General features: G+C 35.0%; 1 protein-coding gene across 1 annotated transcript in view; it reads left to right on the plus strand.

The window, feature by feature from the left end:
* NEK1 (NIMA related kinase 1) overlaps nucleotides 1-19,826 on the plus strand; it is a 250,427-nt gene that overhangs the window by 31,751 nt on the left and 198,850 nt on the right. The window contains 5 exon segments of the mRNA XM_058309299.2: nucleotides 3,440-3,507; nucleotides 3,647-3,733; nucleotides 8,450-8,504; nucleotides 10,633-10,833; nucleotides 19,308-19,368. Of these exon segments, the coding sequence (XP_058165282.1) occupies nucleotides 3,440-3,507; nucleotides 3,647-3,733; nucleotides 8,450-8,504; nucleotides 10,633-10,833; nucleotides 19,308-19,368 (472 nt within the window).

Raw genomic sequence — 19,826 nt, forward strand, 5'->3', positions numbered from 1 at the left:
TTTATTCCACCACTAGTAAACTTATAAATGAATAAGGGAATGGGACCAGCATTGTCTTGGGCCTCAAAATTTTGACCCTGATGCATTGTTTTCTGTGTTATGTGGGTTCTCCCTGCACTGTTTCCCCTTCATTAAAATCCTAGAAATCATCTCTATCCTGTATTAGATCTACTTATTCTTATATCTTTTTTCTTGGTTTACTTCTTCTTTGTGATGGAACAAATCCTACAAGTAGGTGTGTAGAAGGTATATGGAAGGTATATTTAGATTTTACATGTCTAAAGGTGTCTTTTTTTCTTTCTTTCATTGGAATAATTTGGGTATAAACTTCTAGGTTGCAGATTTTTCCTTACAGTTACTCCTAAAAATTCCCCTCGTTTGCATTCTGGCTTCCAGTGTTGCTGTTTAGGAATTTATAGCCATTTTAATTTATTATCCTTGTTTCTTCTCTCTGGAAGATTTTAAGATATTATTTTTGTCCCTATTCTGAAATGTCACAGTGTGCACTGGTTAGGTTCGATTTACATTGATTATGCCTTTGATCAGTTTTGATCTGAGAATGTTATTCCTCATTCCTGGAAAATTTTCAGCTATATCTTTTCACATGCTGCTGCTTTGTCACTAGCTTCATGATCCTCTTCTAGACTTTTTTTTAGGTGCTTGACCACTGAGCTACATCCACTCCTCTTGTTATTTTAAATGGATAGTTATTCATTTATCTTTTTGCAATTTTATGAACATTTTTATTTTAAAGTTTTTATTGTACTATTTGATGAAGTTCACATTTGTTGCCAAACCCCTCTAGGGAATTTTTAATTTCTGTTACTCTGTTCTTCTGTTTGGTTTGGCTCCATGTCATAATTTCCATGTCTCTATTGAATTTCTCTTTGTATTCAACTATGGTTTTCTGGATTTCCTTTAGTTTGTCCATGTTTCCTTTTAGCTCTTTGAGCATATTTAGGACTTCTTTCAAAGCCTTTGTTTGGCATGTCCTAGGTCTGGTTCTCCTCACTGGTGGTTTCTTTTTTTTTTTTAAGATTTATTTATTATTTATTTCTCTCCCCTTCCCCCCCCCACCCCGGTTGTCTGTTCTGTGTGTCTATTTGCTGCGTCTTCTTTGTCCGCTTCTGTTGTTGTCAGCGGCACGGGAATCTGTGTTACTTTTTGCTGCATCATCTTGTGTCATTTCTCCGTGTGGGCGGTGCCATTCTTTGGCAGGCTGCACTTTCTTTTGCGCTGGGCAGCTCTCCTTACAGGGTGCACTCCTTGCGCGTGGGGCTCCCCATACGCGGGGCATCCCTGCGTGGCAGGGCCCTCCTTGAGCGCATCAGCACTGTGCATGGGCCAGCTCCACACGAGTCACGGAGGCCCGGGGTTTGAACCCTGGACCTCCCATGTGGTAGACGGACGCCCTAACCACTGGGCCAAGTCCGCTGCCTCACTGATGGTTTCTAATGCTTTAATCTTCTCCTTTGCCTCAGTCATTACTTCCTGTTTCTTTCTATGCTTTGTAATCTTTTTTGAATCCTGGACATTTTGATATTTTAGTGTTTATTCACTGGAATTTAGATTCTGAGGTATCTGTTCCTTAAGCTAGTATCTAGCTAGTGTTATGACAGAGCTTTCCTTGAATGCCAGGCACTAACAAATAGAAAGAAAGAAAGAAGGAAATAGCTTTCTGAGTCTTTGCAGATTGACTTGTATGTGTGTTCTCCTTGAGAGGTTATCCATACAATGAGTTTTAGCTCCAGATCTGGACACAGGGGCTTCCTTGATATTTTCTGCACATGCATCTTGTCTTGTTTTGGGCATGTGTGGTTGGCCCTTTAAATTCCCCCATTTACACGTATACAAATGTTGCCACTTCCCTAGGAAATGGTTTCCGCTCAGTATGTCCTATAACCAGCAATTCCTTGTGCCAGGCGTCCCCGTCACTCCTACAGTGTTCTGTAGGAGAGCTCTGTGAACTGTCTTCTACATGTAGTGCAAGTTCTGGATCAGTGAGTGCCTCAAGCCACCACCAGGCAGTTGTGACAGGCATAGTTGTTCCTAGCATGTGAGCAAAGATTTCTCTGCTCCCTATGGAGTCGGAACATAGGATGAGCACTGTGAGTGTGGACTGCCTCTGCTGGGCTGTGAGGGGTAACAGAGTCTAGCCAGGGCATCAGGAGATCCTGCTGCTGTTAAGGGGCCTTGTTCTTGATTCAGCGTTCACCCTGTTACTGTAATTCTTTAACTCTTTTGTAGAGCTTTGAGAAAGATGCTTTTGTCAGTTTTTGCTGATTGTGCAAAGCTTCTCTGGCGGCATGGAGCACTGAAGCTTTTCCGCCGTCTTGATTGGGGCCCTAAGGTCTAGTTCCAGAAAATGTTCACACTCCAAAAAGAAACCCTGTACTTATTAGCAGTCATTCCCCAAATCCCTTAACCCCCAGAACCTGGTTATCACAAATTTACATTCTGCCTCTATTGATTTGCCTATTCTAAACATTATTTATGAATTGAATCATATAATGTGTCCCTTTGCCCGTTTTTAAAATGGATTCCATGTCTTCTAATTATTGAGTTGTAACAGTTCTTTCTATATTCTGAATACAAGTCCCTTGTCAGCTTTAGGAATTGCAAGTGTTTTCTATGATCCTATGAGTTGTCTTTTCTTTTTATCTATGAAGCCCCATTTATCTATCTCTTTCGTCGTTATTGCTGTGGTTTTATTTCTAGGAAACCATTGCCTAACAGGGCATGAAAATTTACTCCTGTGTGCTCTTCTAGGACTTTTATAGTTTTACTTCTTACATTTAGGTCTAGAATCCATTTCGAGTTAATTTTTTGTATATGGTGTGAGGTGGGGGGTGAGGAACACATTCATTCTTTCACATGTTGATATCCAGTTATCTTAGTATTATTATTATTATCATTTTTTATTTTGCACCATTATTTTAATTCTGATTTGTGCATTTACTTTAGAGGTCCCTGGTCTATTTATTCTTTCTGTGTAAAATTCTCTTGTTCCAGATGCTCCTCAAATGAAGATTCATTCCTCATTCTTGCATCCTGCTTCTATCCTTGTACTACTGCAGCCTTTCTTCTGTCTTTCCCTTTCTCTTATAGCTTCATTCTCTACTTCTGATCCTGTACAGATTATGCTCTCACATTCTGAGCGGCGCCTGGCCCTGGGAGGAGAGAGCCAGAGACCAGCAAAAGCAAGAGGGCCAGGGCGCTGGAGGGTGAGGAGCCGGACATCCTCCCTAGCAGAAGAGGAAAGAGTGAATGGGTCGGGCTGGAGCCTGGGCCCAGGAAGGGAGGGGAGGGGAGGGGGCGGGCGAGTGTGTGAGGGAGTGCAGTATTGTTTTTTGAACTGGATTCATTTTTGTCAAAAAGTCGTTGACTGAAAACTGGACTATAACAATATTTCATTTTCTTTTTTTAATGTCTTTTACAGAACATATTTTTAACTAAAGATGGGACAGTACAACTTGGAGATTTTGGAATTGCTAGAGTTCTTAATAGGTATTCATTTTAAACTTTGTTTTGATTTGTCTTCAGTGAAATTTGAATCCATGATGATTTATATATATGTGTGTGTGTGATCATTCATAATTTCTCTTAAGTATCATAGACTTCTTCAATAATTCTCTTTCTGTTCTAGCACTGTAGAGCTGGCTCGAACTTGCATAGGGACTCCATACTACTTATCACCTGAAATCTGTGAAAACAAACCTTATAATAATAAAAGGTATTTAAGTGATATTCATTAAATAATGTATTTTCCTTTATAAATCTTACTCTTTTATACTATATTTCACCTACAGAATATAATTCTAGAATCAATAATGTACATATCTGCATGTCTACGTATTATACATATTTTCTAATTTTTTTATTAAAACAGTTGTGGGTTTAAGAAACAGTGATGCAAAAACACAGGATTCTCATATACCACCCCACATCAACTCCTTGCATTTGTATAGAACATGTGTTACAATTGATGATAGAATATTTTCATAATTGCACTATAGAAGTCCGTGATAAATTCTGCTTAGATTTCCCTATTTGTGTAGTGTAGATCCATGGATTTTTAAACATTTTTTATTCTGTTATATATACAAGTATTCTAACATTTCCCCCTTTTAATCATATTCAGATATATATTTTAGTATTGTTAATTGAGTTACCATCACCACCATCCATTACCTAAACATTTCCATCATTCCAAATACGAACTCTGTACATTTTAAGCCTTAGTGTCCCATTCTCTAACCCTACCCCATCCCCTGCTAACTTATATTCTAGATTTTGTTTCTCTGAGTTTGCTTATACTAATTGTTTCAAATCAGTGAGATCATACAGTATTTGTCCTTTTGTTTCTGGCTCGTTTCATGCAACAGGATTCTTCAAGGTACTTTCATTTTGTACATGTATGAGGACTTCATTCCTTTCTGTGGCTGAATAATATTCCATTATATGTATATGCCACATTTTATTTATTCATTGGTTGATGGACACTTGGGTGACTTCCATCTTTTTGCAATTGTGAATAATGTAGCTCTGAACATTGGTGTGCAAATAACTGTTTGAGTCCTTTCAGTTCTTTTGGGTATATACCTAATAGTGGGATTGCCAGGTCATACAGTAGTTCTATACTTAGCTTTCTAAGGAACCACCAAACAGTCTTCCACAGCAGCTGCACCACTTTACTTTGCCACCAGCAATGAATGAATGTTCCTATTTCTCTGTATGTTTCCAACACTTGTAATTTTCTTTTCTTTTTTTTTAATAGCAGCCATTCTAATGGGTATGAAATGATATCTCATTTTGGTTTTGATTTGCATTTCCCTGATGGCTAATCATGTTAAGCATTTTTTTCATGTGATTTCTGGCCATTTCTGTAACTTATTTGGAGATATGTCCATTCAGGTCCCTTGCCATTAAAAAAAATTTTTTTTGTCTTTTTTTATTAGTTTGAGGGATTTCTTTTTTCTTTTTTTTTAATTGTCTTTTTTTTTTAAGAATACATTAAAATTAAAAATACATTAAAATTATTTTACATTAACAAATATAACCAGTTACCATATACCCCACTTCCCACCCCCCGGGATTTCTTTATATATCCTGGATATTAATCATTTATCAGATATGTGGATTCCATTGTGTAGGTTTGTTTTATTTTCATGATAAAGTCCTTTTAGGCATAAAGATTTTAATTTTCCTGAGGTCCCATTTATCTGTCTTTTCTTTTGTTGCTTGTGTCTGGGGTATAAGTCTTAAGAAACCATTGCCTAGCACAAGGACCTGAAGATGTTTCCTTATGTTTTTTTCTAGGGGTTTGGGAATTCTGGTTCTTATATTTGTATCTTTGATTCATTTTGAGTTTATTTTTGTATGTGGTATGGGGTAGGGGTCCTCCTTTTTTTTTGCAAATGGAGATCCTGTTTTTCCAGTACCATTTATTGAGTGGTCTTTGTCACTTTGCCAAAAATCAGTTGGCCATAAATGTGAAGATTGATTTCTGAGCTTTCAGTTAGATTCCATTGGTCTGTATGTCTGTCCCTGTGCTAATACCATACTGTTTTGATTACTGTGACTTTGTTTCTGTAGGTTTTTACACTCCTTTCTTGTCTACTACTTTTGCCTGGAGGGCAAATTCTGCCACGTGGGTCGTCTAGGGAGGAGTTTCCCAAATTGGTCTTTTCCAGCCCATATCAGTCCAGGGGATCATGAAGGGGCACAGACTTACTCCAAAATGCTCTGTGGAGGTGGTCAGGAAGGGTACCAAAAGCTTCTCTGGTAGCTCCCCAAAGTTGAGCTTCTTGGCCTGTTTAGCAAATGAAGCCCTTTACTTAACTATCCCCTGCAGCCTTGAGGACGTGTTATGTCTTTACATCTCCACCATCCCCACCCCTGTCTGGGAGGGTTTTAACAGTGTCTGCCATTGCCTTTGTCTGGGACAGGATGAAACAATAGCTGCAGTCAGAGCCGTGACCCATTGATCCAAATTTACTAATCAAAAGTCATGATCACTCAATACTAAGGGACAACAGTAGGGAAGTATAAGGGGGTATGGGATTTTTTTCCTTTTGTAGTAATGAAAATGTTCGGAAATTGAGGTGATGACAACACAACTCTGTGATGAAAATGAGTGTATACTCTGAATAGATTTTACAAAGCAAGGGACTATACAATACAGGGAATCTAGTGGTAAATGATGGACTGTGGTCAACAGGACAAATATGAGAATATTTTCTCCAAAATGATAAAAAACATATAATACTAATACAGGGGGGAGCGGATGTAGCTCAAGTGGTTGAGTGCCCGTTTCTAATGTATGAGGTCCTGTCTTCAATCCTCGGTATCTCCTCAAAGCAAAACAAACAAGAAAACCAACTCTCATGGGGAGCGGATGTAGCTCAGTGGAAGCCTGCTTCCCATGTACAAGGTCCTGGGTTCAATCCCTGGTACCACCTAAAGAAAAAACAAAAACAAAAAAAATATATATATATGTATAAAAATTGGTGTGGGAGGGGGTTGGCAGGTGTGGACATGATTCTTTCAGGGATGAGCCTCCCTGGCACTGTGGGATTATTGCCAAGTGCCAACTAGTGATGTGCTTGATGACCAAAAGGGGAAATATTAAATACAAAGGAGTTTTTATGGCTAAGAGATTTCAGAGTGAATCAGGAGGTCATTCCAGAGGTTATGCTTATGCACATCTTAGGAGGATCTTACTGACTGTGACAGTAAGCAGTCCTCAAGCAGGGGGCCTCTTCCTAAATGCTCTATAGACATCTGGACACTGTAGGCAGAACAGACAACCTCAGGAATTGAGCTTCCTGTCAGTGGGCCTTCTTGGAATTATGATAACCTATCCCCTCGATATATCAGAGTTGGCCTCATTTACAATTTTCCTACACAAGGTTCTTTTGCCCTTTTTATTTGAACCTAATTAGTGCTATATCCGTTAAATATGTGTCCCAGAGACTTAAATCTTCCAGCTGTTCATACCTAGGTGAGCCTTGAATCTCAGCAGAGTTGCAGCCAACACCTGCTCTCCAATTCCTTGGACTCACCCAGGACAATTAATGAGAGGATGATGATAGAGAACACCCATCCCAAAAAACAGAGAGTATCTACAACTGCAAGCAAGACAGTTCTACCTGTTTTCCCCATAGGATCTAAGTTCCCTTCTCTTTCTGAAGCAGAGTGGGCATCACTATCCCCAGATCCTCAAGATTAAGAAATGAAAGGGGGATTGCAAATATGGATGAAAGTAGACTTATTACTAATTTAGTAATGGAAGAACTAGTAACATTGATATAAAGGCAGTGGTCATCAGAGGTTCTGAGGTGAGTGAGAGGGAATAGTAGGTGTAAATTGGGTTTTTTTTGGGACATTGGAATTGCTCTGCATGACACTGCAATGACAGATATAGGCCATTATACATTTTGTCAGAACCCATTAAATTATACGGTGCACAAACTAGACTTTGGTTAGTTGTGTTCATCAATTGTATGTATTCCTCAATTGTAACAAATGTACTATACTAATGAGAGATGTTGTTAATGGGAAAAAGTGTGGGAGGGGGTGAATTATATGGGAATCCCCTATATTTTGATATAACATTTTTAATCTAAAATCTATAATCTAAAATCTAAAAGCTTCCTTAAGAATAATAAAATAGAATAAATAAAATTAAACTGAAATATTATATAGAGGATTTGGGGGAAAAATATACCAAATTAAGATATGGGCTATGGGTAGTAGTAATATTTTGATGATGCTCTTTTATATAATAGTTGTAGCAAATGTTTCATAATGGTGCAAGATGTTGATGGTGGGGAGATATATGGGAACTTTGTGTGATGATATGCATGTTTGTTTTGTAAATTCACAAATTTTACTCTACATTTGTTTATTTTCATGAATGAATGATACATTTTAGTAAAATTATATTTTAAAAAAGTTATGGAGGCCAGAAGAAATCTCAGAGGCCATATAATAGTTTTCCAAAAGAGATAAGAAAATAGAGAATGAATAAATGGGAGAAAAAAAAGAAAAAGCGGTTGTCATTGATCAGCCAAGCCAACCACAGTTCTTGGGGAAGTGTATTTTTATTTCTTTTTCTGCTCTAGCAGTTAGCCAGGAACTGCCCAAGATGGCCTCTTTTTGAGGGGGCTGGGGAACTGGTAGTTACCATGTGGAGAGAGCAATTTACAGTTCTTTATCAACATTTTTCTCCTCTTTTTTCCTGGATACTTAAGTGTTCTTCCGGCCTTGGAGTTTCAAAATAGTTGTTTTCAGACAATTCCTGCCTGTGTAATAGTTGTTTTGGTAGAAGGACTGAATCCTGGAACTTCCTCCTCTGCCATCTCTCCTGGAAGTCCTATGGTTAAAATTTTAATTTTAAGATAAATTCTGATATTTAGAATAAATTTGTCATTTTTATTTTTTCTAGTGACATTTGGGCTCTTGGGTGTGTCCTTTATGAGATGTGCACACTTAAGCATGCAGTAAGTAAAAGTTTTGAAAGTTTTGAGAATTATGCCAAACCAGTGACTTTAATATTTTTATTATTTTTAATCACACGTCATTTTTCAAATGAATCTCTAGTAGTAGACATTCCTGTCTAGGTCACTTTTTAAATTTCTCTTTTCTTTTCTGAAGTCTAAAGTTAAATTTTACCTTAACATGTATCTATTTTTTATATATTATTGTAATACACATTTCATAATTTTATTTTCAGGTCATTGTTTCTAAGAATACTTAAGAGTTGCTATCCTAATGTTAATTTCATTTACTCTGAATTTGGTGCTTTAGATGAGGAAATTTTAGTTTCATTTTGGTGATTTCTCTCAAAATGCCCGAATTATTTTAGTTTGGTATGGAACTTCATTAAAGAACTATCTTCAACATATTCATTGAGTCGTCTTGTCTTTTGAGATACACTTTAATTCAGAATAAATGAAATGTTCACTTTTGACACTATTTTGAGATAGCACATAACACACTCAAAAGTAGGAGTCCTCAATATGTTGAATCTAAATACTTTCCATTTCAAAATACTACTTTTTAAAATATAATATTTTCTCCACCGATTAGTAATGTATTTTCATTATAGGAAATTTTAGAAAAAACAAAAAATATGAAGACGTGAATAAAAGTCATAAGTAATTCTTCCAGCAGATATCCACTGATAATATTTTGTTGTTTTTTCCTAGGTTTTATTCTGAATTTATTTATGAAATATGTTCCCACAGCCTTCCCTACAAGTTTGTGATTATACTGTATAAATAGTTTTATAGCCTGTTTTTATTGCTCAGTATTATTTGGGGAGTTGTTTTTTCTTTTTCCTTTTCATGCTTTTTAATGATTGTACACTCTTGTGTTATAATACCTTAGATTTTATTTTTCTCTATTAATGAAAACAGCAGTTTCCCAAATTGCTGTAAGATGGTGGTTATTAGATATGCATTTAAAGGAGCTGAGGAATTTGTCAGCTTTTCTATGCTGCAGTCATTTTAGGTCTAAACCAGTGTAGTAGTATTTTTAAAAATCTTTTCACCTGCATTGTCTGTCACTATTGCTTCTGTATTTTCAAGTTGTTTACTTTTAAATGGACACATTAAATCATGTAGTTCGCTAACCTTTATTTATGAAGAACTTGTCAGTGGGGAGATCAATGAAAAGTCACTGACGTGAAGGAATAAAGAACCCTATCTCTTCTGCATTTAGGATTCCTTTTTAGATGCATAGATATACTTCTAGAGTGAATTGTACTTAAATTTTTATAAGCTGAATTTCATTTTTTAAATGTGCTAAGATAGCTCAACATTTAACTAGAAATTTTATCAGTACAATCACAGATACCTAATTTATGGCGTATTTTGTTTTCTTAAAATAGTGTGCAGCTGTTCTATACTATTTTAGCAGAAGAATCAATAGCTTAATTTTATTCTTTCAAAATGAAATCTTTTGATCTTAAATTGCCTCACCCTTGTTTTCTTTTGACTTCAGTTAATTACAGTTATTATATATTGTATTTAATTATAGAATATATATTCCTGTTGATTTGGCTTTTATTCTCTCTTAGAATATTTGTCCCGTTGCTGATTCTATGGCTTTGGGAAGCCATCCCACACAAAAATGATAGTACTGAGTGTTTAAAAGGAAAATAATTTAGAGAATTACTGCTTTATTATATATTTTTAAATATTTCTATAGTTAATTTCATGTTCTGATTATTACAGCAGGGGCATGCAAGGGGAGGTCTTGAATGAGTTCCACTAGTTTTTTTTCCTGGCCCTGGTTTTGCTACCTATAGGCACATTTTTTACTAGCTTGATTTTTGTCATGATTTTTAAAAATCTAATTAACACATATTCCATCTTCTTATGTTTTGAATAACTAAAAACTAAACTTATAGTGAGTCATAACTTTTTACTTTATCAGGGCTAATGTTCTCTTTGAAATGTTTGCAGATGACAAATGCATCTTGCTTTTGGGAACGTATACTCAATCAACTATTTGGAAGAGGATTGCATTTCTCTTTTATATTGATAGGAAAATAACTATTTCTCATTGCTAATAATCCCACTTTAAATTTGTTTCATATATGTTAATTTATTTTCCAAATTTTAGTTTGAAGCTGGAAACATGAAAAACCTGGTCCTGAAGATAATATCTGGATCTTTTCCACCTGTGTCATTGCATTATTCCTATGATCTCCGCAGTTTGCTGTCCCTGTTATTTAAAAGAAATCCTAGGGATAGACCATCAGTCAACTCCATATTGGAGAAAAGTTTTATAGCCAAACGCATTGAAAAGTTTCTTTCACCCCAGGTATGTTTTTTTACTTGATAATTAAAATTAAACTGCAGGGCTATGGTGTTTAATGGGAATGTCCTCCCTTTTGGAGGACAGCATACCAGGGGAAATAGGTATGCCCTTTTCAAACTACACTGGGGCCATATTCCTTTCCATTCTGATCTAATTATTTCCCCTTCTTATTGGCTTTCCAGTTGTGGATCATTTCTCCATGTCTTAGATTAATACTTCTTCTTCTCTTTCCTTACTTGTGAACAATGGGGATTATAAGTATATTTACATCATTAGATTGTTATAAGAATTAAAAGTGATAATGCATCTATATTGCTTAATGTCTAGTACATAATAAATGCTCATATATTCAATATGTTCAACATTATCAGTATACAAATTTATTATACTAGCATAAATATTATGACTATATGATTTTTAAAAATTTTAATTTTTATTTAACCCAGTATTGTATTATCATTTCAGCATATAATCAATATTTTAAAAATCATTGTGAGATATTTTATGTTTTTGTACTAAGTCTTCAAAATCCAGTATATATTTTACATTACAGTACCTCTCAATTCAGACACTAAATTTTCACTGGAAATACTTGGTCTATATTTAAATTCCCTAAAATGTATATTTGAAAAAATAGATTTGTGTATCTGAGTTGCTTAAGACATATTTAAAATAGATTTCCAGAAACTGGATCAAGTATATGATTTTTTTTAAGTGTATAATTTTAATATACTCTATTTAATAGAAAATATTTTAGAATCATAGTTTTATAAGCATTTATATGAATATATAATAGATTACCAACTCATGATTTTTCCTCTTCTCCTTGTATGTAGCTACAAAATGAATATTTGCTGAATTGAGTTGAATTTTATTTTGACAGGATTTATAAGAAATCTCTATCAAACCATATGCATAAACTGTACATATAAGTGTGGTCACCTGACATTGAAATTATTTATGTTTCATAGTTAGTGTGTCTTTTGTTAATTTAAATAATCACTATTAGTTGGGAAAGTGCCATGATGGTCTGGATAAAAAATACATATTGCTAGTCTCCAGAGGTTCCTTTCTAAATTTTGGGCCTGGTATCTTAGATATTACAACCGTTTTTTGTTTGTTTTTTATAAACTTGTTTTTACAGTATCTACAATAATGAAATATCTCAGAGTAATGAGATTCAGAATTATGTTGACAAATTTTTGAGAAATCATGCATATTCTGGTAAGGCAACAATCTTTACATGTAGGCAGAATGGCAATTAAAAAAATTGGGAAGCGGACATGGCTCAACTGATAGTGCATCCGCCTACCATATGGAGGGTCCAGGGTTCGATACCCAGGGCCTTCTGACCCATGTGGTGAGCTGGCCAACATGCAGTGCTGCTGTGCGCAAGGAATGCCGTGCCATGCAGGGGCACCCCCACGTAGGGGTGCCCCATGCAGGGGTGCCCCACGCACAAAGAGTGCATCCCACAAGGAGAGGTGCCCCGCGTGATAAAAAGCATAACCTGCCCATGAGTGGCACTGCACACACGGAGAGCTGATGCAGCAAGATGACACAGCAAAAAGAGATGCAGTTTGCCAGTGCTGCCTGACAATGCAAGCAGACACAGAAGAACACACAGCAAATGGACACAGAGCAGACAATGGGGGAAGGGGAGAGAAATAAATAAAAATAAATCTTAAAAAAAAAAAGACCAATTTATTTTGAGAACAGACTATTTATCCAGAAACCATTTTTTCTTTTTTACCCCCAAGCTACCAGCCCTTAATGCTCTATTAAAAAACATTTAAAAAAAAAATCCATTTTTAACTTTGCTATACCTACATATATATGTCCCTATTATAAATGCAAAATCATAACAATTACTCAAATGACAATATTATTTAAAGCTTAAAAGCCTAGTTTTTAAAATATAACCTTGTGAAATATAAGGCAATATTTATAATGTGTTGATTTTTACCACTGTAATTTGAGTTATGCAGAACAAATATATTTTTACAAAAGCAAGAACATCTGGATAAAAACACTTAAGATTTTTTTGTCTGTGTCTTTCTGGATTTTTATTTCCAAGAACTTTTTAGATATATAAAAATTATTAATGAATTAATTCAATTTTGTAAAAAGCCCAAGGTCTCAAAGTTAGAAATTCTAGAAAATATATTTAAGTTAATGAAGAATGATATAATTATTGTTCATATTAAGAATCTGTCAGAGAAGTATTACATATTTAAACTCCATCCTGTGTTGTACAATATTGCCTGAGGCTTATATGAATTGATTATATAAACACACTAGTTACTTAAATTTTAATTTGCAATTTCATTTTTGTAAATGTAAGTTCAAGTAATAATATCTTACCATATATAGACAGTGTAAGAAATTGAAGACATTTCATTTTATTTAGTCTTTTTGCATTTAAAAAAACCCAAATCTTTCTTGATTCCACTGTGGTAAACTCAGAAATAAGGAACAACCATGTTTTAATCCGTATTTTCACAAAACTATTTATTTAATGGGATTGACTTGTTTAGAAGTATTAAAGAAGTTGCATTTGAATTGTTTATTTTATTTGGTAATATATTAAAACTCTCTAAATCTTGGTTATAAGTTTTAGTGCATAAGGAATTCTTAGAACCTTTTAATGACTACCAATTATTGACCTCTTTTGAGTTGTATGTCTTTGTTCTTTATCTTTCACCTTAGTTGGGTTATTGAGGCCATTAAATTTGTTAACACTTTCCATTTTCCTATCCAAAATCTTTTTAAAGAAAAGATTTATATAAAGAAGAAAGAATATTATTAAAATTCATGTTAATAATTTTCATGTTTTGACCTGTTTACTTATATGTGTTTTATATTATTCTTGTCAGAATGTATTTACCTTTTAAACAAATTTTGGATCGCTTCACTTATGCATTCAACAAATATTTGCTGGCTACCTGCTATGGGCCAGGTACTGTTTTAGACACTAGGGATACAGCAGTGAACAAAACAAAAATCCATGCCTTCTTTGATCTTAATTTTTATTTGGTGATTTAGGGAAAATTAATAAAGCAATGAATAAGTAAATTACATACAGGCATACCTTGGAGATATTGCAGGTTTGGTTCCAGATCGTTGCATTGAAGTGAATATCGCAATAAAGTGAGTTACGAAATTTTTGGTTTCCCAGTGCATATAAAAGTTATGTTTACACTATACTGTAGTTTGTTAAGTGTCCAATAGCATTATGTCTAAAAAAATTTATATACCTTAATCAAAATGTGAAGAGGAACATGAAGTGAACCCATGCTATTTGAAGAATGGTGCCAGTAGACTTGTTGTAGGCAGAGTTGGCACAAACTGTCAATTTGTAAAAAATACAATATGTGTGAAGCACAGTGAAACACACTTCAACGAGATACCTCACTTTGTGTCTCTTTATCACATTTTGGTAATTCTCGGAATATTTCAAACTTTTTATTATTACATCTGTTAAGGTGATCTGTGACCAGTGATCTTTGATGTTACTATTGCAATTGTTTTGGGGTGACACAAATTGTGACCATATAAGACAGCAAACTTAATAGATAAATGTGTGCTTTCTGAGTATTCCCCTGACCATCTGTTCCCCCATCTTTCTCCCTTTCCTTAGGTCTCCCTATTCCCTGAGACACAACAATATTGAAATTAAGCCAATTAACCCTACAATGGCCTCTTAAGTGTTCAAATGAAAGGAAGAGTTGCATGTCTCACACTTTAAATCAAAAGCTAGAAATTGTTAAGCTTAGTGAGAAAAGCTTGTTGAAAGCCAAGATGATTAGGCCTCTTGTACTAATTAGCCAAGTTATAAATGCAAAGGAAAAGTTCTTTAAGAAAATTAAATGTGCTGCTACAGCGAACATACAAATAATAAGAAAGCAGTACAGTCTTATTGCTGATAATGGAGAAAGTTTGAATGGTTTAGATAGATCAAACCAGCCACAACTTTCCCTTCAGCCAAAGCCTAAACCTGAGCAAGCCCTAACTCTCTTCAATTCTTTGAAGGCTGAGAGAAGTGAAGCTGCGAAAGAAAATTTGAAGGTAGAAGAGGTTGATTCATGAGGTTTAAGGAAAAAGAAGCTGTCTCCATAATATCAAAGTGCAAGGTGAAACAGCAGGTACTGACATAGAAGCTGCAGCCACTTATCCAGAAGATCTAGTTAAGATCATTGATAAAGGTGTCTACACTAAAGACATTTTCCTTTTTTTAAAGATTTATTTATCCCCTGCCCTATCCCCCCAATGTTTGCTGTCACTCCCTGTTCCCTGTGTCCATTTGCTGTGTGCTCTCTGTGTCTGCTTGTCTTCTCCTTAGTAGGCATGGGGGACCAAACCTGGGATGTTCTATGTGGGAGAGAGGCACTCAATTACTTGAACCATCTCAGCTTCCTTCTTTGTTGTGTCTCTCATTGTCTTTCCTCTTTGTGTCTCTTTGTTGCATCATCAGCTTTCTGCTCATGCCCCTTGTGCCAGCTCACCTTCTCCAGGAGGCACTAGGACCGAACCCAGAACCTCCATATGGTGGTGGGAGCTCAATCACTTGAACCACATCTGCTTCCCAATTTTCAGTGTAGATGAAACAGCCTTCTTTTGGAAGAAGATGCCATCTAGGACTTTCATAGCTAGAGAAGAGAAGTCAGTGCCTGGCTTCAAAGCTTCCAAGGACAGGTTGACTGTCTTGTTAGGGGCTAATGCAGCTTGTAACTTTAAGTTGAAGCCAGTACTCATTTACCCTTCCAAAAATCCTGGGGCCCTTAAGAATAATGCTAAATTGACTCTGCCTGTGTTCTAAAAATGGAACACCAAAGCCTGGCTGATAGCATATCTGGTTACGGCATGGTTTCCTGATTTTTTTAAGCCCACTGTTGAGTCCTACTGCTCAGTAAAAGATGTTCCTTTCAAAATATTACTGCTTATTTACTGTGTGTCTGTTCACACAAAAGATCTGATGGAGATTCATGTTGTTTTCATGCGTGCTAATACAACATCTGTTTTGTAGTCCATAGATCAATGTTTAATTTCAACTTTCAGTTATATTATTGATAAAATACATTTCCTAAGGCAGTAGCTGCCATAGCTAGTGATTCCTCCAATGGATCTGGGCAAAGTCAGTTGAAAACCTTCTGGAAAGGAGTCACCATTTTAGATGCCATAATGAACATTTGTGATTCCTGGGAAGAGGTCAAAATATCAACATTAACAGGAGTTTGGAAGAAGTTTATTCCAACCTTCTTGGATGACTTTGAGGGGTTCAAGATTTCAGCGGAGGAAGTAACTGCAAATGTAGAAATAGCAGGAGAACCAGAATTAGAAGCGAAGCCTGAAGACTGAATTGCTGCAGTCTCATGATAAACTTTAAGGAATGAGGAGTTGTTTCTTCTGGATGAACAGAGAAATTGAATTTTTGAGATGGAATCTCCTCCTAGTACAAATGCTGTGAACATTGTTGAAATGTCCACAAACAAATTATTTAGAATATTACAGAAATTTGGTTGGTAAAGCAGTGATAGGGTTTGAGAGGGCTGCAATTTTTTAAGTTTCTTTTTTTTTTGAGAAGTTGTGAGTTAAAACAATCATGCATCCCAGACAGTATTCCTATACATTGCCTCACCACTAATACCTTACATTGTTGTGACTCATTTGTTAAAAATGATGAAAAAATATTGGCATAATATTTCTCTATCTGTAGAGAGAGGACTGCAATTTTGAAAGAAGTTCTGTGGGTAAAATGCTATTCAATAGCATCACATGCTACAGAGAAATTTTCATGAAAGAAAAAGTAAATCAATTATTGTCTTATTTTAAGAACTTGCCACAGTAATCACTACCCCAGTCAGTCAGTAGCCATCAACATCCAGGCAAGACCTTCCACCAGCAAAAAGATTACAACTCAGTGGAGGCTCAGATGATTATTAGCTTTTTTTTTTTTAATCAATAAAGTATTTTAAAATTAAAGTATGCTCTTTTTTAAGAAGACATGATGCTATTGTACACTTGACAGGAATATAGTTTAAACATAACTTTTATGTGCAGTGGAAACCAAAATATTCATGTGACTCTGTATTGCAATATTTACTTTATTGCAGTGGTCTGGAACCAAACCCTCAATATCTCCAAGGTATGTCTCTATATGTTAGAAGTTACTATTATGGAGTAAAAGCAAAGAGTGGGATTGAAAAGTATTCTGAGGGGATATTTGCAGATTTAATAAGGTAGGCAAGTAGATCTCATTGAGAAGATGATAACTCAGCAAAGACTTAGAGTTGTCAATGTATGGAGCCATGTGTATATCCAGGAGAAAAGCCTTTGAGGCAGAGGAATATCCAGTGCAAAGGCACTGGGGTGGGTGTGTACCTGGCCAGTTCCAGGAAGTACAGTATCATCAGTGTGGCTGGAGCAGAAGGACTAAGGAGAAGAGAGTAGTAAGGTAAGGAGAGATAGGGAAGTACCTAGATGGTACAGGACCTTGTTATTTCCTATAAAGACTTTGGATAAACTGAAGTTTTGAACAGAAAAATGGTGAGATTTTACATTTTAAAATTTAATTGGATAATTAAATATTTTACTTAGAATGTACTTTTTCTAAGAAAACCATTATGAGATTAAGTCTTGAAAGGTAATTTATTTAAAATATTGAATGTATTTATACAAGTTCTAGAAGATAGTTTTGGGCTTGACTCTTTGAGTAAATAAGGTCATTGTAGAGTTGTTCTTACATTTCTCCTACCCTGGAGAGTCTTCTTAAACTTTTAGTAGTTTTGGCTTATTTTTCTATTCTTGGTGTAGGTCTCTGAGTCCCTTAACCTGGATTCATAGTGCTCAATATTATTTTAAACCCATTTGAAAGTTTCTTCTGTTGTTTTCTGATGCTACCAGAGATGGCCTAGTCATTGAAATACTCCTTTCCTTTGTAATTCTTGGTTTATCCACACCAAATCCTCTAGTAATTTTTGAATCTGTATTGCCTCAGCATTGGAAAGATTCAAATCTATAACTGTGCTGCCCAGTAGAACTTTCTTTGATGATGAAAATGTTCTGTATCTGCATTGTCCAATATTGTATCCAGTATCTGCAAGTGGTTACTAAATTGAATGTTAAATTATATTTATTTTAAATTATATTATTTTTAATTTAAATTAAACATATTGGTTTAATTGGACAGCACAACATAGGGATTTGAGAATCTTCTTGGATTCTACAGGTTCCACCTCTTAATTCATGCAAGAGAGGAAAAGAAAGATTTAGACCATGGAAGAAATTACTTAATTCTCAGGCAAGCTGGAGATCATATGGCACCCTTTTTCTTCCAAGAGAAAGAAAGGAAAAAATGCCTATATTCAGAAGAGAAAACAAATTCAAAGTTCCTCTGAAATGCCTGTGAACCAGGCCTTTATGCATATTTGTTCTCTTAGTGCAGTGGTTCTCAAAATTTAGCGCTCATCAGATGCCCTGGTGGGCATTGCTGGGTCCCTCTGTTTCAGTAATTCTGGAGTAGAACCTGAGAATTTATAGTTTTAATAAGTTCCAAGTGATGCTAATGGTATTTATATGGGGACCACATTTAGAGAACTACTGCTTTAAGGGGGCTTCTTTTGAGAAAAGGTGAGCATTTCAGGTCATGATTTGTTTGTTTTTTTCTTATTGGGGCTTTTGGTCCACTGCCGCTGTGGAAATAGTCTCCCTACTAGGTCTCATTTTTCTTGAAAATGAGAACATACACTTGCCTTCCCTTCCATCAAGGATTAAGAAAAAAGCATGATTAAATTTAGTTAAGTCTTTGTTGGTATCATAAATTTGCACTTAAACAGGGACTAAAATAGAATGAGTAGGGAGAAGAAGTTATTGCAGGAAATGTTAACAATTTTTGCTTCTCAAAATGTTTATGTATGTTGGAGAATAAGTAGGAAAGTAGTTATATTAATGTTAAAATGAGACACTTTAAATTATGTAAGTATGTTCGAATATTTATCTAGTAATGTGTTCACAATTATATATTGATAAAAGTGCAAACTCATGGAGGTGCTAAGATTCAGAGTAAAGTTGAAATAATAAGAGAAGTTAATCTGAAGAGCTTCTCCTGATATTGAAGTGATTTTTCAGTAGTCATGAAGTAAATGGGGGCATATGGATGTGTGTAGAATATAGAAGTCATTCCAGATAGGAGGTAGTTATGTTAAATCTCTGAGGTATGTAACAGGCAAGCAGTGTATTGGGGACTCTAATGTGGTTAGATTAATTAAGATATGAAGGCCTGTAAATAAACTTGGTAAGATAGGGAGGGAGTAGCATGAGAGGAATTTGGTGAATAATTTACTTGGTTTAAATTAGTAGTTTATTTGGCAGCATAATCATGACTGCAAAAGGAAAAAAAATGTATTCTGATTAATGGAGTGTTTTTTATTTTAGAAATTTAACATCTTTTGAAACTTTTTTTTTCTCTTTCAATCTAGCTTATTGCCGAAGAATTTTGTCTAAAAACATTTCAAAAGTTTGGAGTACATCATGTACCAGGTAAATGAAATTTAATATGAAGTCGTCTTTTATGAAAACTAAACCTAATTATATCAGATACATATGTAGATATAATAATTTTGGATATTGTAGAATAAATTTAATACAGAGGAAATCTGCCTTTAAATTAGTTATAAGATATGGCAATATACAATATTCTCTGATAACTAATATAAATTTTCCATTTCATATCTACCTTATATAAATTAAATCTGTCATATCTTCATCAAATACTTACCTGATATTCTGAAAACATTGCTAGAGACGGTTACAAAATGTCCTAGTTAACTGGAAATCTTTATGTAAAATATTATTTTTGAGAAATTCTGCATATTCTAAAAATTTTTAAAAGGAAATTAGCCAATTATATTAGAATATTTATAGGATTGTGGGGTGGTTATATACTATTTGTATGGATACACCTATAACTGTATAGAGGGAAATTCTATTTTTTCCTT

This window comes from Dasypus novemcinctus, chromosome 1 (genome assembly GCF_030445035.2).
Source record: "Dasypus novemcinctus isolate mDasNov1 chromosome 1, mDasNov1.1.hap2, whole genome shotgun sequence".
NCBI classification, from domain to species: Eukaryota; Metazoa; Chordata; class Mammalia; order Cingulata; family Dasypodidae; genus Dasypus; species Dasypus novemcinctus.